General features: G+C 36.5%; 1 protein-coding gene across 3 annotated transcripts in view; it reads left to right on the top strand.

The window, feature by feature from the left end:
* RSF1 (remodeling and spacing factor 1) overlaps positions 1-23404 on the top strand; it is a 146049-nt gene extending 122645 nt beyond the window's left edge. For 2 of the 3 annotated variants that reach the window (XM_005612015.4, XM_070272062.1), the window contains 7 exons: positions 415-469; positions 1744-1853; positions 7155-7222; positions 8596-8803; positions 10633-10853; positions 13139-13327; positions 15746-23404. In XM_005612015.4, coding sequence (XP_005612072.2) covers positions 415-469; positions 1744-1853; positions 7155-7222; positions 8596-8803; positions 10633-10853; positions 13139-13327; positions 15746-16314 — 1420 coding nt within the window. In that variant the 3' untranslated portion in view covers positions 16315-23404. The remainder of the gene's footprint in view (positions 1-414; positions 470-1743; positions 1854-7154; positions 7223-8595; positions 8804-10632; positions 10854-13138; positions 13328-15745) is intronic. The other variant, NM_001301166.2, reaches the window with a different exon arrangement.
* Positions 23405-23673: the final 269 nt, after the last annotated feature.

The raw sequence follows: 23673 nt of genomic DNA on the forward strand, positions 1-23673 counted from the left end.
TTTATAGTGATATTTATTACCATGAGATTACAACTGTGTATACACATATACAATATTACTATGTGTAATAACAAAGATCTAGTTTGTCCACCCATAGTGGCTTTCCATCTAATCACTTTATCAGTGAGTCTCAGCATGACTGTTCATGAAGTTTGTCTATTTCAGTTACAGGTTTTATTTTAATGGTATAAGTCGCTTGTAAAGCTACAGTTTTCATACTTTTAGAGAGTTTTGTGCCTTCCACAGATAGTCATACTCTAAGTTTTACAGATGGTAGCTAACATGTCTGTGACCTAGCCTCTGCTATTACCATGAAAGTGCGATTTTAGTATTGTCTGTGTTAGTGTTTTCATAACAATTTTATTTTTAGCAAATCTTATCTTGTTTGTGTGCTTGTTTGTTTTTCACTTAAAGGAAAGAACGCTTGGTGTATGTGGGTATCAGTATTGAAAACATCATTCCGCCACAAGTAAGTTTTTCGTTTGTAGTATTTTTAAAGAGGAGACTGGCGTAATTGTTTTAAAATTTAGCCCACTTTATGTAATGTCAGTAGTTTTAAATATATAGTATACCAATCTTATTAAAAATGAAAATTTAGGACCTTAAATCACCCATAATCCCTCGTGATTGAAATTACTGTGTGTGTGAAGCCCCCAAATATAATATGACATTCAAACCACATTTATAGCTCACCCCTATGGGGTTTCTGTTCTTTTTTTTTTTTTTTACGCTAAATTGGGTAATTTGTTTTTAGCTTCTTTATGTAAAGTGACTAAAGAATAGAGAGATTCTGTTTGTAATTTTCTGCTTTGGTGGTTATCAGAAACTTCAATTTGTGTTCTTACAGTTTGGTTTCTTTGATGGGATATCACTGTTTTGCATTTAGTAGTCTAATTTATAAGTAAAAAGGATACCCAAGAGTGAAAGTACATGTAACATGATTTGCGTTTGAAATGAAGAATTTTTTTTTTTACTTAAGGTTATGATAGTTTACAACGTTGTGAAATTTCAGTTGTATGTTATTGTTGGTCAGTCATGTTGTAGATGCACCCCTTCACCCTTTGTGCCCTCCCCCCACCCCCTCTTTCCCCTGGTAACCACTATTCTGTTCTCTTTGTCTACATGTTTAACTTCCACTTATGAGTGGAGTCATACACAGATTATCTTTCTCTATCTGGCTTATTTCACTTAACATAATACCCTCAAGGTCCATCCATGTTGTGAATGAGACGAGTTTATTCTTTTTTAGGGCTGAGTAACATTCCATTGTGTATATATACCATATCTGAAATGAAGAAATTTTTTTAGTTTCATTTGGGCTTAATTAAATCACATGGTCAAGTAACCTGCCTTGGTTAGTTATTTTCCTTCAGCATTATGCACCTTTGTTTTCCAAATCCGTTAGTTCACTTATTCAGCATATCTATTAAATATATGTGTTAAATTTACTTACTTGTTGAAATATTTATCAGTGGAAAAACTTCATCATGATTGTTTTTAAAGAGGTAATTATAAACTCACAGAAACTTGAGAATTTTAATACAGAAGTGTTTGATCCTCTGATCACCAATATTCTTTTTAATTTCTATACTTAATGTTGCCATCGTTGTTCAATTTTAGAAGGATCATCTCACTTTTCAAACCTTTCACATGGGCTGCCTAGATGGACATTAGAAACCTATTAGTTCCCAGGAATTTTGTTCTGTTGTAATAATCTATATATTTATCATATTTTTAAACCAGGAGCCAGATTTTTCTGAAGATCATGAAGAAAAGAAAAAAGATTCAAAAAAATCAAAAGCAAACTTGCTTGAAAGGAGGTCAACAAGAACACGGAAATGTATAAGTTATAGGTATGAAATATGTGGAAATGTTTACAATGAAAGAGTGTAAATGTTTTTTTAAATTACACGACACAACCCACAAGTGTATGCTTTTCCCATCACAGTGATTATTAGCAGTCGTATATATTTATCTTACCTACTGTCTTTAGAATCACAGAATTTTAGAGCAGCCAACATGATCTTTTCCAAATGTAAATTTGCTTATATCATTTTCTTCTGCTTGACAAACTGTCAGTTTTCTATAATTCTTGGGATAAGGATCGATGCCTTTAACGAGGCCCACAAGGCGCTGTGTTGTCGACCTTGTGCTGAGCTTTTCAGCTCCGTGTCGCCACATTTTCCTCTCAAAGCATTAGCCACGCTGTCTTCTTTTGGTCCCTTTGCACATACTGTTTACTCTGCTTAGAATTTCCCACCCAATTTTACCTTGTCACCCATTTCTTAATCAAATCCCTCTATTGTATGCCTTCATAGCAACCAATTCTTCTCCTTGAAAGCACTTATCATAATTATAATGATTGTGATTTTAATTATTTGATTAATATTTTTCTCCCCCACTAGACTATTAGCAAGAAGGTAAGGACCATGTCTGTTTTATGTGTCCTTCTGTCCTTTACAGCAGGCATAGTGCTGGCAGATAGTAAGTGTTCCATAAATGCCTATTGAAAGAATCAGTAAATACAATCTAGTTTACCATCTGCCGTCAGAAATACCAGAGAGAGAGAGAGATTTTTCCATGGTCACCCTGTTAGTAGCTAAACCTAGACTAAAACCTTATCTTCTGATTGTTTGTTAGTCCAGTGTTCTTTCCACTAAACCACTCTGTCTCACTCAAATAATGAATTTATTTTAATTGCTTTAGATCATTGTTTGATCTGTGGTCTACTTAGACAACACGAAAACAGTCTTGTAACTTGATAACTGGAGATGAAAAACAAAGTCGATTTTATAGAACTTTGAGCTTGCTTCTTGTTTATAAACTTTTCATCAGTGATCAAGGGAGAGTTCCCCATGTGTAGTTTGCTGCTATTATTATTGTTAAAACTTAATAAAATGCAGTAAGATCAGTAAGAGTAAAATCCTTAATATATGTGGCAATAGTATCCATCATATTCTTTTTTTAAAAAAAACTTTGAAAATTAAAAAGTGCTACTTTATATAAAATCATTATAGCCAATTCCATCAAAGCCTGCTGATGGAAGGTGCAGGTGTAAACTCAGTTCTGCTGTATCCCAACATGTGCTTTCCTAAAAGTAGCCCTGCTATGCAAAATCACACAATAGAAACCTATGGATTGTGGGAAATACTGAGTTAGGGCTACACACTCAAAAACTTCATAAGTGACACATTCTTTTAAAAAAGATAGGAATCTAATAAAAATGATAGTACTATTTGACATGTTAAATAGTTAAGAAATAACGTAAGTACTACAATAAATACGACATTCTATGTTGAAAAAAGCCCTGAAGGTTGCCTGTGGAAGTGATTGTGAGGAGGGCTGCCGTTTGTAAATTATTTTATGGTGGTAGAAGGACGGTTATTTGAAATCAGCCAGAAGCTTGTAACACCAGATGCAGATGGCTTTAGCTTATAATAAACACACCTGATGAGCTGAGGTAGCCGGTAGGTGTTTGAGGTGTGTGCGTTTTGTGTATTCCTATACAGCTAGGCACAATTTTCTGCATTTACCTAGGGTTTCTCAGAATTGAAATTACTTATAAGAAAGTATGAAATATACGTTATGCTTGACTTATTTCCTAATATATCAGTCATGTTGAAAGAACTTTGCATTTATGTTAATGAGCTTTGTAGCAGAACTGTATTGTCTTTCAGTCCTGATGTAATTGGAGTTATTATTAGCATTTCATCTTGGATATATACCCAGAAGTGGGATTGCTAGGTGATATGGTCGTTCTATTTTTGTTTTTTTGAGGAACTTCCATGCTGTTTTCTGTGGCGGCTGTGCCATTTTACATTCCCACCAGCAGTGTATAGGGTTTCTGGGTTCTCCACATCCTCACCAACGCTTGTTGGCTTTTGTATTTTTGATGGTGGCCATCCTAGCAGATGTGAGGCGATATCTCATGATTTTGACTTGCATTTCCCTGTTGGTTGGTGATGCTGAGTATCTTTTCATATGCTTTTGGGCATTTGTATGTCTCATCACTTTTTCTTTATTATTTTTGCTTCTTTTGCTTTTTAAAGAAATTTACCTGAGATGAATTAATAGAGTCCTTCAAATGCTTTCTCTAATTTTTTTAAGTTTTACTCTTCATATTTAAGCTCTAAATACACCTAGAATTTACTTTGTACGTGGGCTGAAATTGGACTGTTGTGAATGTAAAATGTAAAGATACTTAATAATGTATCAACACAGAAAAAGGACCCCCCAAAAAAGGATTTCATCACTACTCTCATTTAATAATTGTTTATCAGATTCTTATTGCTCCCAACAGAGAGGATGACATCAAAGTTGACTAGAGGGAGCATTGTCCTCACCGCGCCACTCATTAGCCATGTATCTTTAAGTGGGCCGTCTCCCTAGGTCTTGGTTGCCGTGCCTGTGATGGTGGATTAACCCAGATGAATGCCTTCAGCTCTGCAATTATGTAACAGTAATATAGGAACTTATGATAAACTGTTTTTTAGCATAGAGGTATGGTGTGATTCATTTATTTATACCCTACCTAGTGTTGCAAAAGGATTTAAGGAAGGAATGTAATCTTAGTGTAAGGAGCAACTTGTTAAGCATAACACCAAACACAGAAACAATAATGGAAAGGATATTTGATTACATAAAAATTTAGAAAAACACAGACAAAGCATCTACAAAAGAAAGTGCTTGCAAAGGAATTTTGCAAAGGATGGCTTATGAATTTAAAAAATTACAGGGATTATAGTTTTTTTCATGGTGGAAATACATTAGTTTTTTCACATGATGTCTGCAAAAGCTGTAGCATATCTTCAGACATTAACATTGCTAAACTTGAGGATAAAGCCATTTTTGTTAGGGAATCAACTACTTAAGGAAAATTAAGTTTTCATTTATTTTAGAGACTAGAACTAGACAAGGTGACTTTGTTTGTTTGTTTATTTGGGAGGGGGCCTGACTAGAGGTGCGATGGGCAGACATTCATAGTGGTAGCAGGGCAAGATGTCAATTTTCCTTTCTCAGAACTTAAAAAAAAAATAAGCAAAGTTTAAAGGGGGAATACACTTTGAATAGAAATAATTGCAACATATGACAATGAGGTTAGAATCTTTAATACATAAAAAGCTGTTACAAATCAGTAAGAAAAGAACACAGTGGCTGATAAAATGGGCGAAGGACACAAATGGGTACTTGTAAAATAAAAAGTAAAGTGACTAATAAACATGAAAATAATGTTTGGCTTTACTCAGTAATCAAATTAAAATTAAAAGGACAAGAAAATAATGTTTTTAGAATAAGATATTGAGGAAGGATAGAGTTTAGATGAAATTTAAATGAAGCAAATGAAGAGTAAGGCTGAAAGCAAAGCAGAGCTCTGTAAAGGGGTCACTGTCAGATCTGGAAGCATAGTGCACAGGGAGTCCTGTTTCCTTGAAAACAATGACGTTAAAGTAGATGTGTGGAGTGTTGTGTCCAACCCCCATGCAGAACTCTCCATCTGTGATGTAGAGCAAGGCTGATTTGTGGTGAAAGTGACTTAGCTCCTCCAGGCAAGAGTGAGGTGTTTCATTCTTACTGATAGAATTTCCTATGTCCAAAGGTTCTGATGGTCTCTGTTTTTAGAAAACAAAGCTTCTCAGTGAGTAAGAAAATAGTAGTCACTCAAAGAAATAGGTTGTTATGCCCCTTTACGGCTGCATCATGTCCTTGGGAGAAATACTGTTTTCTTTTAACTTCGCATCTAGCATTATCTGTATCTGTTATTCTAGCCTGGCGAATGGCTGCACAGATTTTTACTTAGAACTTATCTTCAGGAAAAGCTAAGGTAGAGCTCTAGGAATTTTTTCATAGCATTGTTTATAATTTTGAAAAAATTGGAAGTAAGACTTTTAACTAAATTATGATACACCCGTAAGATGCGTCACTATACAGCCATTAAAAGGTATGTTGTAGAAGAAGAGTTCTTGACCTGAAACTTCTGAATCCTCTGAAATTATTTACAAGATGTTATGTTTGTGTAAGTATATGTATGTTTTCCTACAGAGGAAGTCCATAGCTATAATGAGTTTCTCAGCTCAAAGGCAAAATATTTGGCTGTTAGTCCTAACTCTGTTGTTAATCCTCTGTGTGGCTTTAATCCAGAGCTGTCCAGCAGAACATACTGTGGTTATGGAAATGTTCCATTTCTTTGCTATCCAGTATGGTAGCCAGTAGTCGTATTTGGCTGTTGAGCACTTGAGCTACTGAGGAAGAGAATTTTTCATTTTAATTAATTTAAATATAAATAGCCACACATGGCTAGTAATTACCATATTTAGCATAGGTTTAGACAAGTCACTTTATCCTTTTGGTCACCTCAACTCTAAAATGAGAGGAATTTTCTATGTAAAGAAATCTTAGGAATCATCTAGTCTTGGCCCTTTAAACTGTGAGAAACAACCCTTGTGAGAAAAAGTACATGTACCTAGTTCTAGAATTCTGACTGTCTGTGTATGAATTTCACTAATAATAACAATATAATCTTCAGTAACAATAATATAGTCCTCACACTTAGTATTATTTCCAGAACACTAATTTTGTTCCACTTGCTTTGCCATGTGATTTGTGTAATTAGGGGGTGGCAAACTGTGGCCTGTGGCCCAAATCCAGCTCACTGCCGGTTTCTGCATCACCCATGACCTAGGGGTGGTTTCTGCATTTATGGTTGAAAAAAAGAACCAAAAGAGGAAAGTTACATGAAATTCCAATCACAGAGTCCATAAATACAGTTACATTGGAACATGGCCACAGTGATTGTCTTGTATTATCTGTGGCCGCTTTTGCACCACAAGGGCTATGTTGAGTAGTTAGAACAGAGACTGTACAGTCACAAAGCCTAGAATATTTACTATCTGGCCCTTTAGAAAAATATTTACTGGTGCTTGGTATAGGTGATCTTTGAAAATGGAAAACAACAATTTATGAATTAGATACTGATTTATAAAACCTTATTTTAATAAAAGAAATTGAGGTTAACAGGAGCAAGGTGATATAGTCCAAGTGACACAGTCCCAAAGTGGCGGAGAGCAGTTTTATGTTGAGACCTTTCTTACCTCAGAGGCAGCCCTTCCAACCGGATGCCAGGACAGGCCGTAATGTGACTGTTGTCTCTATTTTAGATTCGATGAGTTTGATGAAGCAATTGATGAAGCTATCGAAGATGATATCAAAGAAGCTGATGGAGGAGGTATATGTTTATCATTCTCTCTTCTTCCTGTACTCGGCCAATATGTTAGCTAAAATGCCCTGATTCGAGCCGTGAGCATATTTTCTTCTCCCCAGTGTGTATCACAATCACTACTGATGTTAACTGTCTGATATTCAAAGTAATTGGTGGACACAGAGTCAATGGATAGACTCAGATCTTACTAATTATTTTTAAAGTAGTTTCATTTTATGATCTAATATAAAATGTAAATATTCCTTCAGCGATTAAAAAAAGTTATTTCTGCCTCCAAGTGAAACTTTCCCATTGTCTTTTTATTTTTAGATCACTACTGCTACAAAGTCTCAAAAATTATGGGTAATCAGAATCTAAATGATTGCTTTAAATTAACCTTTTAAAAATCAGTTTATTAATTTCATAGTCTTTAATAGTTGACATTAAAGTGGAAGAATTTGAAGGTAATTAAAGAGCTATATAGTGAATTACCAGTGTGCCAGTAAGGAGCATTGTGGTTTCCATTTAGTTATGAAAACTCTGGAAAGGATTAATAATAAGTAGGCTGTTTGTAGTGGAACTGAAAAAGTCACTAGCTTTTCCAGAGATGTGTGCCTTATTTACATCTTTGCTGCTGAATTCTCACTTTTTCTGTCCTATAAACTCAGTTTGTTTTTTTTAAATGGATTGACCTCTTTCTAAAGCCATGTCTAAAAGACAACTTTCAAGAAGAGATTCTTGAGTGACTGCTAATAGGTATGAGGTTTCTTTTTGGGGTGATGAAAATTTTCTGGAATTAGTGGTGATGGTTGCACAACTTTGTGACTATACTAAAAACTCTGAGTTATACACTATAAAAGGGTGAATAGGGGCCGGTCCGGTGGCACAGCGGTTAAGTTCACACGTTCCGCTTGGGTGGCCCAGGGTTCGCCGGTTCGGATCCCGGGTGTGGACATGGCACCACCTGGTAAGCCATGCTATGGCAGGCGTCCCACATATAAAAAGTAGAGGAAGATGGGCACAGATGTTAGCTCAGGGCCAGTCTTCCTCAGCAAAAAGAGGAAGACTGGCAGTAGTTAGCTGAGGGCTAATCTTCCTCAAAAAAAAAAAACCTAAATAAAAGGGTGAATATTATGGTATGTGAATTATATCAAAAAACTTTTTATAAGTTCTCTACATGGTGAACTTCTATTTAGGACAGATGAATGCAGAAACTCTTGATGAGAACGCTGTCAGCAGAAGTTGTGAAAATACCGCATGTTGGTAGGAAGAAAATAAAGAAATCAAATGAAGAGCTGTTAAGCACGAATAAGACTAGTCTTTAGATATTAAAGAAAAGCTTTTAATAAATGTACAGTTGTCTCTCTCTCTTCTTCCCTCCCTCTCTTCCCTGAACTCAGGAGTTGGCCGAGGAAAAGATATCTCCACCATCACAGGTCACCGTGGGAAAGACATCTCTACTATTTTGGATGAAGAAAGAAAAGAAAATAAACGACCCCAAAGGGCAGCTGCTGCTCGCCGGAAGAAACGCCGGCGACTAAATGATCTGGACAGTGACAGCAACCTGGATGAAGAAGAGAGTGAGGATGAATTCAAGATCAGTGATGGGTGCGTAGTCTGCAGTAGACCCCATTCCCTCTATACAGGCGTAAGTACGGCTAGCAGAGAAGCACGGCCATGCTGTCATGGGGCTTTTATTCTTCATGCACATAGACAACCTCTTTTTATTTTCAGGATATTTAAAACAGATTCAAGAATACTGATCTTAGGGTTTTTGTTTTTAGATTAAAACAAAGTAGGTTTATGGTTGTTTGTATTTAAATTTCATTAACTGCAGTCGAGCATTCATTTGCTGTGTATCTCTGTGCCACTTTCTGCCACCACGTCCATGAGCAGTTCTCAGGCCCATGTGAGAAATTGACAAGTAAAAGTAATTAGATACTATTCTCTGGGGACCCATAGAGGTTGGGGTTGAGGCAACTAATCCAGTATGGAAGATCAGGAAAGGCTGTCGTGCAGAGCAGGTATTGAAACAATACCTCAGAGTTTCTCCTTTCAGATTGTTAGTGGAAAAAACAAGCATATGAACCACAAAAAGGTCATTCTGCATGATTGCTACTAAAATATAGGCAAAGCATAAGTTAGAGTACAGAAGAGAGTCAGATCAGTCCAGGGATGTCAAGGAAAGTCTCAGAATAGAAATAAATCTTGAGGGCCCGGCCCCGTGGCCGAGTGGTTAAGTCTGTGCGCTCCACTGCGGCGGCCCAGGGTTTTTGCCAGTTTGGATCCTGGGCGCGGACATGGCACTGCTCGTCAGGCCATGTTGAGGCGGCATCCGACATGCCACAACTAAAAGGACCTACAACTAAAATATACAACTATGTACTGGGGGGATTTAGGGAGGAAAAAAAGCAAAAAAAAATAAATAAATAAAAAGAAGAAGATTGGCAACAGTTGTTAGCTCAGGTGCCAATCTTTTAAAAAAGAAAAGAAAGAAATCTTGATCTGAAATTTGAAGAATGAGTAATGGCAGATCGATGAGTTTGGGATTAGAAGCAGAATAAGAATTAGAAGCAGAATTAGAAGATTTCTCTAAGCAGAGAAATCACATGTCAAAGCCAGCAAGGTATGAAAGGTCATGGAATATTTAGGAAACTCCTGGTGTATTAGGATAGCAAGAATATGGGGAAGAAGTAGAGAATGCCCTGCAGGAGATATGGCCAAGAGATAAAAAGGAACCAGAGGATGCAGTGTTTTGTTTGACATACATAGGAATTTGGACTCTGTCCTGAAGATGATGAAAACCCATTGAAGAGTTCTAAACAGCGGACTAGTAAGAAGTTTTTTGTTTCAGGGAGATTTCCATCCTGGCATTCATGTGGAGGATATTGAGGGAGAAATGAGTCTAGAGATGAGAGAGACTATTTGGGGAAAAGCTGTAGTAGTTTAGGGTAAGAGATGAGAGCCTGAACAGAGAAGAGGGTCAGGTTTGAGATATTTAAGAAGTAGACTCAGGAGGAATTAGTAGTTGATTAGATGTGAGAAATGAAAAGGGAGAACTTAGGATAAACACTGGATGGGTGATGGTACCCAATACCAGGCTATGGAACAGAAGAGAGGAGTAGGTTAGGAAATAATTAGTTTGCTTTCGGACATGTTGAATTGAAGGTACAAGGAGGCCATCCCAAGAGAGGAAAGCAATTTATGTACAAAAATCAGCATTATTTCATCTTAATCACTCCTCCTAAGAAGAGGATAAGTGGCAAAACATTTCTTCATTTTATAAACAGGGAAATTGATAACAATTATCCAGATATTTTACAGTAAACATTACTTAGTGATTCACTGGACTCGTTAGAATTTGAACTCAGAACTCTCAAAAATGGCTTCCTGATTTTAAGTGTACCATCATGATTCATCTGGTTTCTCTTGAACAGATCTCAAGATGAGTTTGTTGTATCTGATGAAAACCCAGATGAAAGTGAAGAAGACCCACCATCTAACGATGACAGTGACACTGATTTCTGTAGCCGAAGACTGAGGCGACATCCCTCCCGGCCAATGAGGCAAAGCAGGCGTTTGCGGAGAAAGACCCCAAAGAAAAAGTACTCCGATGATGATGAAGAGGAGGAGTCTGAGGAGAATAGTAGAGACTCTGGTAAAAATAATTTGCATCCACATCACACTAACTCAGTAAATTCTTATGACTTCTGGAGTTGATTTCTTAAAATAAAATTCCATTCGATTGTAATATAAGCTTTTTGGTGAAACTTTGAGTTCTATTCCTATGACTCACTTGTAACTCATCTTTTCACAGACAGCATATCTAAGAAAATAGAAACACATAGATGGGTTAACTTCATACCAAATTCATTTAGGATTGTGATGCATGTTTTGGTGCCAGTCGTTTCCATGCCTAGACTTTATCTTCATAGGGTTTCTTGGGAATCATTCTCAGTAAGCTGAGAACAGTTTTCTCAGATGTCTAGCTATTGAAGAGAGAAGGATCACCGGTTATCTCTAACATTAAGATCATGATCAGTGATTCATTCGTTTTTATAAATTAGCAGTGGTTGAAGTTCTTGTAGCTTATGCTTATCCCTATTAACTGAATAAATAGTGAGGGGCACAGCAGCTAAAAGAACAGATATGAATGCTTTATGGACTTGGCAGATAGATAGCTGTCATCTTACTGAGGAAGTGCCACAGACAGAAGTATTATATCCCTGATTCTGGACAGACTTCTGCAATTTTTTTTTTTTACAGATTTTATTTTTTCCTTTTTCTCCCCAAAGCCCCCCAGTACATAGTTGTATATTATTAGTTGTGGGTCCTTCTAGTTGTGGCATGTGGGATGCCGCCTTAGCATGGCCTGATGAGCGGTGCCATGTCTGCGCCCAGGATCTGAACCAGCGAAACCCTGGGCAGCTGAAGTGGAACGTGCAAACTTAACCACTTGGCCACAGGGCTGGCCCCCTCTGCAGTTTTTTGTTTTGACTTTTTTCCTATACCTTCTGAGTAAGTAGAAACATCATGCCCCTTGATCAGTGATTATTTCCTCAGAACAAGGACAGTTTCCTGTTCCTTGTCCATAATCACAGTACAATTATCCAAATCAGAAATTTTAACATATCTAGTCAACAGTATACATTCAGATTTTATCAGGTGTCCCAATATTGTCCTTTGTATCAATTTTTTTTCCTAGTTCAAGATCCAATCCAGAATTACACATTGCATTTATTCATATCTCCTTAGTCTCCTTTAATCTGGAGTTTTCCTCAAATTTTGTCTTTATTGACCTTGACATTTTTGAAGAATACACCTGGTTATTTTATAAAATGTTCCTCAATTTGGATTTTTCTGTTTCCTTGTGATTAGATTCAAGTTATACATTTTTGGCAGAAATATCACAGTATCCTCCAGATCTCTTTATTTCATTATTTTTCCCTTTGTAAATAGTAAGTAATTTATAGGAAGATATTTTGAGACTGTGTAAATAGGCTCTTCCTTCTTAGATGTTTCACCCAGTAGTTTTAGCATTCATGATGATTTTCTAACTCCGTCATTCCTTTTATATTTATTACTTGGTGTTCTGTAAAGAAGAGCTTTCCCTTCTCCCTCATATATTTATTTCTTTATATTAGTATATACTTGTGGCTTCTTATTTTAGTCAGTGGATACAGTATGTTTCCATCGCTATTTAGGCTCAGTTTTTCCCAGATTTGGCCAGTGGGGACTCCTTCAAACTATCTAGCCATTTTGAAATGTTTGAAATCCATTAGAGAAGAAGGCTGGATGTGATAATTCAGTGGAATTTGTTAGCACTCCTAAAAAACTGCACCGACACAATGCCATAGTCTGATTCTGGTTTATTGATCAGAGATGGTAAGAACAGTGCTATTTAGCTATGCATTGAGAGTTTAACTATCCCTGTGTGATAAATTTAGCAGATTTTAATTCCATATGGGAAAAAGCCAAAAATATAACTCAGATTCCTTATTTCTTTGAAATAGGCGCATCAGTTTTCTGTGGTTAGGGAGTTTAACCTCTGCAGTACATTGTAAAGTTATGGCTGTAGCTGTACATCTGCACACATAAGAACAGCAAATTGTCGTGAGGCAGAATAGTAGTTATCCACCAAGAAGAGCAGGTGTGGCAGCCGACTGGGTAGCTCTAGGTTGAATAAGAGGATTATAGAAAACATCTTTTAGTCTTGAGGATTGGCTGCTAATACTATACATTTGTGAGGTTTGGCAGTAAAGACCCCCACAGATTTACTCTTACTTTTGATAAGAAAATAAGAGACTTAAAAAAGTTACCATTCATTTAAAAATTGTTATGACTGAACTCTCCTCAGTAGCTTTACATTTTTATAACCTAACTGCATTTCTATTTAATAGACTTAAATTTTGTATTTGACTTCATTTTAAATGTTTTTTACAGAAAGTGATTTTAGCGATGATTTTAGTGATGATTTTGTAGAAACTCGGCGAAGGCGGTCAAGGAGGAACCAGAAAAGACAAATTAACTACAAAGAAGATTCAGAAAGTGATGGTTCACAGAAGAGCTTACGACGTGGTAAAGAAATCAGACGAGTTCACAAACGTAGGCTTTCCAGCTCAGAGAGTGAAGGTAAGGAATAGATCTCTCGTTTATGGAAATTTGGACAAGGCAGAAATAGAAGATATAAAGTGAACTCAGGATTATAATTCTGTACCATTTCTTGGACAGAGTATTCTTAGATAGTATAACCAGTAATATCTTTGAGGCAAAACCCATTATTTTATGCCTGGTCACTATTTGTAGTTTAAATAAATGATACTTGATAAGGTACTAATTTATAAGTTCTCCATTGTAATAATTAAATTCTTCATTGAAACTGGAAGAGTCTCAGAAAGTCGTGATCTGAGCAAGATTTCTTCCACTCCCTTATTATTCGTGGCCCTCATTTTGAAATAACCTCCTTTACCTCCATGAATAGCTGAACAGTTCCTGAGCAAGGTGCCTACTGTCTGTTTCCACCTTGACTGTGAACTTCAGTTGGTAACTGTTTTATTTCTTAATACCTTTAGCTTTGCCCCATACCAGAAGTGCAGGAAGAGCTCTAAAATATGAATTTGTGATATCCATTTAGTCTTTGTAGTTATTCCAGAGTTCTTCCCAAGTTCATTTCAAATGACTCTGACCCTCACATTCCCCCTTTCTTTTTTATATATTTAATTCTCCTTTGTTATGATCTGTTTGCTTTAATAGATCCTTGTCAGTTAAGTTTGAGCCCAAGCCAGGAAAGAAGGGGAAAAAAATGTTTGGATATGAGAGGCTAAAGAAGAGAGGTGAACATCTGTTTGAGTGTGGATTTATCTTCATGTGTCATTAAAGACAAACATATTCATAAAATTCAGAATTCTCAAAATTAAAAACAAATACTTGTTGAACTAGTCACTATCCTAGGCAGTGAGAATAGAAAAGTGAACAAAATAGCCAAAAAACATGTAACTCCTTCATGTAAATCTTATTTTAGTTGAGGGGAGAGAGGTAATAAACAAGATAAATAAGTGGAGATAAATGCTGTGGGGAAAAATAAAGGAGAAAGGAGGGCTGGGAGAGTAGCTGGAATTTCAGATAGGGCACTAGAGGAAGGTCTCACTAAGAAGACAGCTTCTGAGTAAAGACCTGAAAGAAAAGCTGGGTGTGTATCATGCTGTTATCTAAAAGAAGAGTGATATGGGCAGATGGAACAACAGATGGGAAGGCCTTGAGTCAAGTTTGTGCCTAGCATGTTCAGGGAACAGAATTGAGGCCAGAAGGGTCGGAGGAGAGTGAGTGAGGGGAAGAAGAGCAGAGATTGAAGCAGAGAGATCAGCAGGGGCCACATCAGGTAGAGCAGTAGTCAGCGAACTACAGCCTACCTGTTTGTGTAAATAAAGATTTTCTAAATCAAGTATTACTGGAACACAGCCATGTCCATTTTTTTCACATTAATTTAAATTTAAAATAGCCTGATGTGATGCGTGACTACTATATTGGCTATGCAGCAGGCCACTGTATAGACTTTGGATTTTATTCTATGTGAGATGAGAAATAATTGGAGGACTATGATCTAACTTATGTTTTAATTTCCTGTGGTAGCTGAGGTATGAATAAATTGACGGGGACAAGGACAGACTCTAGGAGTGTTGAGAAGCAATTGAAATAGGCTAGTTGAAAGATGATGTGGGTAAGATTAGGGCAATTGCAGTAAAGGGGTGAAAAGCAGTCAACTTATGGATGTATTTTGAAGGAAGACCCAAAGGATTTATTATTGGGTTAGATGGGAGAAAGAAAGGAATCAAGGATGACTAAGCAATTGGAAGAATAGAGTTCCCAATAACTAAGACGGTGGAGACCAGAACCAGCGCAGTTTGAGGTGGAATTCTAGGAGCTCAGTTCTGGACATATTTGGTTTGAGATCCTCTTTAGAAGTCCAAGCGTATATGTTGAGTAGGCAGTTTAATACATGAGTCTGGAATTTAGAGGTTGCCTAAAACAACTATGAGAGTCATCAGCATAGCATATAGATGGTATGCAAAGTCATGAGACTAGGCGAGATCCCCTAGAAGTAAGTATAGACAAGGAAGAGAAGACAACATTTGAAGACATTTAATAACATGGGATGGAGAGCTCAGTGTTTCAGATGTCCGGCTTTGGGTGCTCAGTTCTCATCTTTCCTTATCAGTGTGTTTACATGATTAATTTGAGGGCTAGTGAGAAGGGGTTTCTTAGTTTCTGACCAACCTATGTTCCTTTAATTTAAGGATCATCAGATTTCTTCTCCAAGAAATCCAGTTCTGCTCTTTCCTAAATTATAGGTAAAAGTACACTATGAATCATATTGGACATTATTATGGGACTGAGAAGAGAGAGAAATCAGGCCAATTATTGAAGGGAAATATTTATCTACAAGCAAGTCTGAAAGCAGGGTGTGGGGGTGAATAGGGGAAGAAAAGGGGAATTACTGAAATCTGTTTATGGTTAACTGTGCCAATGGCTTAAATATGCTGTTTATTCTAGAGAGCTATATGTCCAAGAACTCTGAAGATGATGAGCTAGCAAAAGAATCAAAGCGGTCAGTTCGAAAGCGGGGTCGAAGCACAGATGAGTATTCAGAAGCAGAGGAGGAGGAGGAAGAGGAAGGCAAACCATCCAGAAAACGGCTACACCGGATCGAGACAGACGAGGAAAGTTGTGACAATGCTCATGGAGATGCAGATCAGCCTGCCCGTGACAGCCACCCGAGGGCCCTGCCCTCAGAACAAGAGAGCACCAAGAAGCCCTATCGGATAGACAGCGATGAAGAAGAGGACTTTGAAAATGTTGGCAAGGTGGGCAGCCCATTGGACTATAGCTTAGTAGACTTACCTTCCACCAATGGACAGAGTCCTGGCAAAGCCATTGAGAACTTGATTGGCAAGACAACTGAGAAGCCTCAGACCCCCAAGGACAACAGTACAGCCAGTGCAAGCCTGGCCCCCAATGGGACAAGTGGTGGGCAGGAGGCAGGGGCACCAGAAGAGGAGGAAGATGAGCTTTTGAGAGTGACTGACCTTGTTGATTATGTCTGTAACAGTGAACAGTTATAAGACTTTTTTTCCATTTTTGTGCTAATTTATTCCACGGTAGCTCTCACACCAGCGGGCCAGTTATTAAAAGCTGTTTTATTTTTCCTAGAAAACTCCACTACAGAATGACTTTTTAGAAGAAAAATTTCAACAAACCCTGAAGTCTTTCTGTGAAGTGACCAGTTTTGAACTTTGAAGATAAATAATTGCTGTAAATTCCTTTTGATTTTTTTTTCCAAGTTCATGGTCCTTGGTAATTTCATTCATGGAAAAAAAATCTTATTATAATAACAACAAAGATTTGTATATTTTTGACTTTATATTTCCTGAGCTCTCCTGACTTTGTGAAAAAGGGTGGATAAGAATGCATTCCGACTCTGAGGGCCCAAAACAGAATTAGGGGTGGGAGAAAGCACTTGTGCTTTAGCTTTTTCATATTAAATATATATTATATTTAAACATTCATGGCATAGATGATGATTAACAGACTGTTTAAAAGTTCAAGTCTGTATTGTTACTGTTTGAGAACTGTAGATAACATCATACCTAAGTCATTTAGTAACAGCTTTCATGAAATCAACTTGTTTACTATTGGAGATTACCACACTTAATAAAGAAGAGACCGAGAAAGTACCATCATAAAAAACTCTAACTTAAGTTTCTGTTATAGCGGAGTTTCTTGTTTAAAAAAAAAAAAATCATCTGAAAAGCATTTGTACAGTAAAATGTATAGTGAAGCTTTGACAACCAGATTGTGCTAGCAACAAGTTTTTTCAAACAGCTTTATGCAGTGGTGATGAGGTGGCCTCTGACACACCATCATGGAGAGTTATTAGGGACATGAGCGTGGTCTTTCTTAAGGCCCAGGTGGACTGTAAACTTTGCAGATTGTGTAACTTGTCTTCTGGCCACTTAATATTTAAATATCTGAAATATCATTTTGAAAGAAGTACATCTATACATAACTTACATGAAGAGATGCTAAGCTGACAGTGGTATTTTAGCACATTTGAAGAAGGGGAAAGGATTTTCAGGTGAATTTTAACTGGTCTATTCTTGCCCTTAGTATCTACTTCAAATTGAAGTCTACAAACAAAGCAGTTCCTTTGGGAGGTTTTTAGTTGAGTTTTAGCATGTGTGTGTGTGTATATGTGTGTGTATGTGTGTGTGTTGGAATTTCCTATCTGCCTGGATATATTAGCAGGGTTTGAATGTAGTTTTGGCCTTTGGCCATTAGACTTCTATTAAAATTCATTAATAGTCACACAACCAACAAAGAGTTGATTGAGATCCGCCAGTGTGCTTAATAGGCATGACATCCATTTCAAACATCTCAACACTTTAAAGAAAGAGACCCTTTGTTTCAAGAAAAGGGGTTTGTAACTAACTAAATATCTAACATGTAATTGACACTAAAATATGAACTTTATCTTACTTAGTTTCTGTTACAGCTGTAAAATTTCAGGCAGAGCCATAAATAACATTGTACAAAGTGTAGCACTTGTGATTAAACGTTGCCTGTCAAATTCTGAAACCTTCAGCCATTACTTCTGTGAATACTTTTGCCCTGGGATTCGGGTTTTTCTGTTCCAGTGTTGTGTCTGTTGCCGGCAATGGACACACCATATCTGCTGCTGGCCCAAGGAACTTCATTAATTTTTCTTTCCAAATTAAGCATTATATATGCTAGTCAGTGTATAGGAAAGCACTTCTCTTTTTTATTATTAAAAAGCTGGCATTAGACTTGCATTATAAATACCTCTCTAGAAACTTTATACTCCTTCTTTTCCTTCCTCAATGGGTGTTGCCCTTAAATCTTATCTTTTGGCCTTGAAAGTTTATAGCTGTTGTTTTCCGTTGTTGGTTCTTTTGTTTTGTTCACTTTAGTTCTGTAGTACCTGCGCATTAATATTTTTGCTTTGGTTCTAGCAATGTATATGTATCTGTATAAAAAATAAAATAATGAAAGCAGCCTAAAACTAGGATGCACCAATAGCATGTGGTTCCAAGCAAGTTGTGATTTTTATTTGGAGACAATGCTCCACTGGAAGGGAGGGAAGGGCTTACATTCACAGACAGTAGAGCAGGGCTGTGTAAGGAGCCACATTCACTTACCAAGCCTCCTTTCTAGCTAGGTTTGTTCCATTTATTGAAAGTCAGTTAAGAATGTTAGCCTTTTTAACTATCTAAAACAGGTAATAGAAGGATTCCTACTAGTGCAAGGTAAGTGGTTAGAATGTGCAGTTGGCCTCTCCTGCCCCCAATCTCCCTCTACCATTTTAGTCCTGCAGCTGGATAAAGCCACTACCGGGTAGAAACTCCCATGTACCCTGTCTCTACCTCTCGACACACCGGCTCCTGCTTCCACCTGTTAGTTCTGCTCTTCAGTTAAGCAAGTGATAAGAAGTATTAAATGGGTATTTATTTTACGATGCCTAATGTGAAATAAGGAGTTTTTTTTACCCTTCTGCCACAGAGAGCAAAGGTAATCTTTTCCCTAGCAAAGCCTGAGTATTCCATTTAGCAAACCTCCCACTAACGTGGGCTTTGATACCACTTTTGCTGCCTGTTATTTACCAAACTTGAATTAAGTGTTTGTGAACTTTAAAGTGAGTGTATCCCTTCTAACCTTACATTCTGATTAAACCAATTAATTATGTTTCATCTAGAAAGAGCGCAGTCCTAGCAGCTGATACTTACAAATTATTGTCACGCAGATTAATTATGGGTGATTAAATGTTGAACAGTGCAAAGAAGATTCTGCTGCTTGGTGTTTAGATTCAATCCCTCAATGAGTCTGTATTCACTGAAATGTTAACTCTGAACATGCTTTGAAGAAGTTAAAAAAAAATACAGGAAATTTAGGAAGAAGTAAACGTTCTGTGTCCAAAGAGATAATTAAGACATTAGGAAATGGACAGAGTATAGGAAAGCAGCATTCATCTAGAGTTTAGAACATCTTGGGTCCTTATTAGAGTTTTAACCATGGATTTAAGTTCACGACAGCTGCTATATAATAAAGCCCTTTAATACTTTAAACCCCTTTTTTGAAATACAAGTTGGACTCCTGTTATCAGACTCTGCAGTCTAGCAAACATATTAAGGGGAGATGTAGTTTAGTACTCAGAATATTTAGTTTGCAATTTCTGTAAAGCTTTGAAAAGTAGTCAAATTTTCATAAAGCAGAAGCTTTGAATTAAAATATGTGAAAAGAACTCAGACTGAAAATAGATGTTTTGGTTTTGTAGACTTGCGCTGATGACATAGTGTTTAATGTAAAACATTTTCCATTGTTGGCACATTACTAGAGAATGATGGTGGAGAGATTTTCAAGAATATACCTAATATATTGACATTGAGTTTCCTTGACACATCCTTTTCCAGTTGGTCAAGGTTGCAAACTCAGAGAATAAAGAGGAGTTTCATTTAGAATAAATTCATGTCTACTCATAATCTTTTTTTAAAATGTGACCTGCCAAAGAACCAAGGACTTCAAATGCTGAAGAAGTTGTTGGAAAAAAAGATTTTTAAACAAATTAATTTTAGAAGGACATTACAAACTTCAGTTTTCAATTTGGTTGATAGAACCCATCCTATAATATGTATTTGAGCAAAGTAACATATATTAAGAAAAATTTAGACGTTTACTTATCATTTGAGTTGAAGTGATGGGAAATGTTAGCTGTTTTTAAGTGGGATTGATGGAATTTCCTTTGTCACAAGGAATGCCTTTTTTAGCTTATGTTTGTGGGAATAAGAGGTGTAAACCATGTGTCAGTTTGTTCTACCATATAACTGAAAGGAACCTAATGAATCTACACGTTTAGTATTCAGAAAAAGTTGTGAACTCTGCCCTTCACGAACATAGTGGAACAAGTCCATGATTCATGGCGTTGCCTCACAGCTATAGAACAAGTATTCAAAGACCCAGGTCTTTTTTTTAAATGGAATGAACACATAAAGGTATGTGTGTGTGTATATATATATATATATAAGTTAATATGTATATACATACTTTAGATGCTAGAAGAAATAAATGAATCCTTTGAAATCATTAATTGACATTATAAAAAGAAAGGGTAAAAAATTGTAACTGATAAGAAATTATGAACATTGTTTAATTACAGAAAGTCCAGAGAGAGAGAGTGAAGTTCCTCTTCTTGATTTGACATTCTAAAAATATATTACTGGTTCTCCAAGAAGAGAGAATTGCCAAGACTGCATTATCTGCTGTAATCTGCCTAGTCCTCTGCTTCATATCTGTTACTAAACTTTCTTAGAATAAAATCCATTCCTACTTTATCCACCATTCCCTGTACCTGTAAACCTACCTTGGAAGTGGCAAGCTGACTGCTGATTTTCTTCATTATTTTTATACCAATCTTGAAAGACAAGGCCCTGTGCTGTCAGTGTATTTAAACTGGGTTCTTGTGTTATGTGTACACTTAATAATTGTTTTCAAAATATTTCACTCCAGTTTAAATTTCATTTAACATTTTTTCAGTGCCAAGAATTGCTAAGTAACTATGTGACATTTATTGAAGAGAGACTCTTTCCCCAGCAAGCAAGCAGTCATTTCAAACCGAAACGTAGTGTACTTGGTATATAACCACTTCATATTGTACACTCAACACGTGTTTTATTCATATAAACCCTCTCAGAAATTCCATTAATGGATTTTCTTCCTCATTTTGGTTATGGAAGCTCAATTTTTTAATTTTATTTTATATTTATACCATTTCACTCTGGGAAATGCTGCAAATCCAATTCTGGCACATTATAGTGATTTCGGTTAATGAAGATGTTAGTCTTATTTTAATAACTTTAAGATATGTCTATCCTATGCATAAGTTATATGAGAGGGCATAACAAATTATCAGACAAGTAGAAATGTATTAATTAAGCTCCTTAGACATTTTAAACGAGAAAAACATTTTTAAAGGAACTACATTTGTGTTTTTTGCCAAACCGGTACAAGCTAGAAAATGCACTAAGGACTGAGTGACCTGCCTTGTTCATTTTGCCACTGGATGATGTAAGTTAAGAATGGAGTTGTTAACCCTAACTATATATTTTCTTGACTTTCATCAGTTTCTAAAGAAATCTAAGCTAAGTGTTTGGGGTTTTGTTTGACCTGTATTGATTGAGTTCTGGTCATAGCCAGGGGCTGCATGTCATGCACATGGACGGCCAGAACACAGTCATTGGGAAACTTAATGGCTCAAGACCTTCTGAATCGTTTAACTTATTTTGTATGTTGCAAAAAAAAAAAAAGTTTATTTTGCTTGAGAGTCACATTTTTTATAACTGTACAGCTTTTAAGGGATGGGAGGTGGAAAAATACCCTAAAATAGGATGTTAGATTTTTACAATTGTGTTTATGCTAGAACATCTACAGGTGCATTACGTAATTAAACCTAAAATTGTTAAAAAATTTGTGCCATGGTCTTTTTCATTCTCCTGCCGTTTAGCAGAGTTGGTGCATGTGAATACTGCTATATGGACAAGCCTTTAAATTAGGCTAAAACCCTTGTCTCCAAAGCTTTAAGATCATTGCATGAAAATTTTACACACACGTACACGTACACACACATACGTACACAGTACATATACACACAGATCTAGTTTATGTTAGTGGAAATGGGTTTTCAACTTCAGAACAGCGATAATAGCCCAAATCTGGCAGTTAACAGCATATTCTTACAGTGCGTGATTTTTGTGATGCCTAACTGGGGTATTCTCAATGTTGGTCTGGTGTTTTGTCCTCTTATCAAAGTAGCTTCTTGATAATGGTATCTGAATTGTAGCTTGCCCAAACCTGCCAGGAGGTTTTGTAGACACCTCGAAAGGAAGTGTCCTGTGCTGGGATGGGGGGATGGGATGGGGCAGGCCTTGGTTTCTTTTCAATCTGTAAAAGGAGGAAAAACTTAAATTGCTTGACTTGGTTCTTGTTATACTGTAGACTTAATTCCACAGGAATATTTGTCACTGGAAGCATGGCAGGAAGAGATATCAGATTCCAATTCCAATTCCAATACCATCCTTATTTGATAAAAAGTATATTGAAGTCTTGTAGAGCTGCCAATTCTAGCAGTCTTCTACATGGCAGATTTTACCATGTTATACTAAGACGCCTTTGCTTAAATACCAGTACTTTTTGCCGTCTGATAATTTTACCATCCTAATTTCTCACCTTTGTAGCATAAGTGTATTCTTGTAAAGAATTAAATTCATCTAACTGTGTCATAATTTCTATCTAAGCTACCTTTATCTATTGTCAGCTAATGTGAGATGTCAGTTTCTTTGCTATCCTCATTGGTTTAGAGGTGAAGCCTGAGAATCATGAATTTCCAGGTGGAGAATACAAATTCCAGATAAGAATTTATAAATGGTATATATTAGATTTTCATTTTGATTTTAAAGTAATAGTAGCTGGGATACAGGGAGTGTTTGATCAGAATGCCTCTTGGATTTTCAGACGTGCTTATATGAAATGCTTTATTTTCCTATGCATAAAAAAAAATTATTCCTGGAATAGATTCTCAGAATGCTTTATTTTATTTCTAGGAGATGAGAGCTAAAGCAGAAGCTCTGAGATTAGCATAAAGCTGTTAAGGTAATCAGGAACATGCTGTTAGTCAAATAGGGGAAGCTGGAGTGCTCTCTGCCACATATAACATACTGCATGTCATGGGTGCGGGGGAGGGGGGAGACTTGAAAACTGGAAATGTGATTCTGATATGCACAAAGTAAATTTTGTGCACAGAATATATGGGAATTCCTGGTAGCTTAAAGCTTCGGGGATTAACTGCAGTGTATGAACACCTAGTGTGTTAGAATTGCAATGCATAGTTGTTTAAATATAATATTCCTTGTAAGTGACAACCAAAATATGTTGTGGCTGGTGCCAATATTTTTGTTAATGAAATGTTCAATGTCTCACTACAGTCTGATCAGCACTCTTGGTGTTATAAGCCAGGCCTAAAGCTATTTTATAGCTGTTGGCCTAATTGTGTAACTTTTTCTTTCAAAATGTTTTATTACAATACTTCTGTCATTTCTTTCACTTAATATATGTCAATTGTCATAATAAAAAATTTAAATAATTTGATGTATTTAGCATGATGTGTTTGCAAACTTAGTTTATTTTAAACTTTATGGCACATAGGTAAGAATTTTCTATGGCAGTGGATGAAGCTTGAAAGTTTTTATCACCCCAGCAATAGATGTTCTGTTACTATCTAGAGATTAAATTTGCAAGTGCATCAACTTCCCCAAAATAATTTTTAAGGCTATTTGCCAAGTTGGCAAATTATAGATATCAGAAAGATATTCTTGATTTCTATCTTTAGCCTCTGGAGAACTGACACCTTAAAGACA

The sequence above is a fragment of the Equus caballus genome, chromosome 7 (assembly GCF_041296265.1).
Source record: "Equus caballus isolate H_3958 breed thoroughbred chromosome 7, TB-T2T, whole genome shotgun sequence".
Taxonomy (NCBI): Eukaryota; Metazoa; Chordata; class Mammalia; order Perissodactyla; family Equidae; genus Equus; species Equus caballus.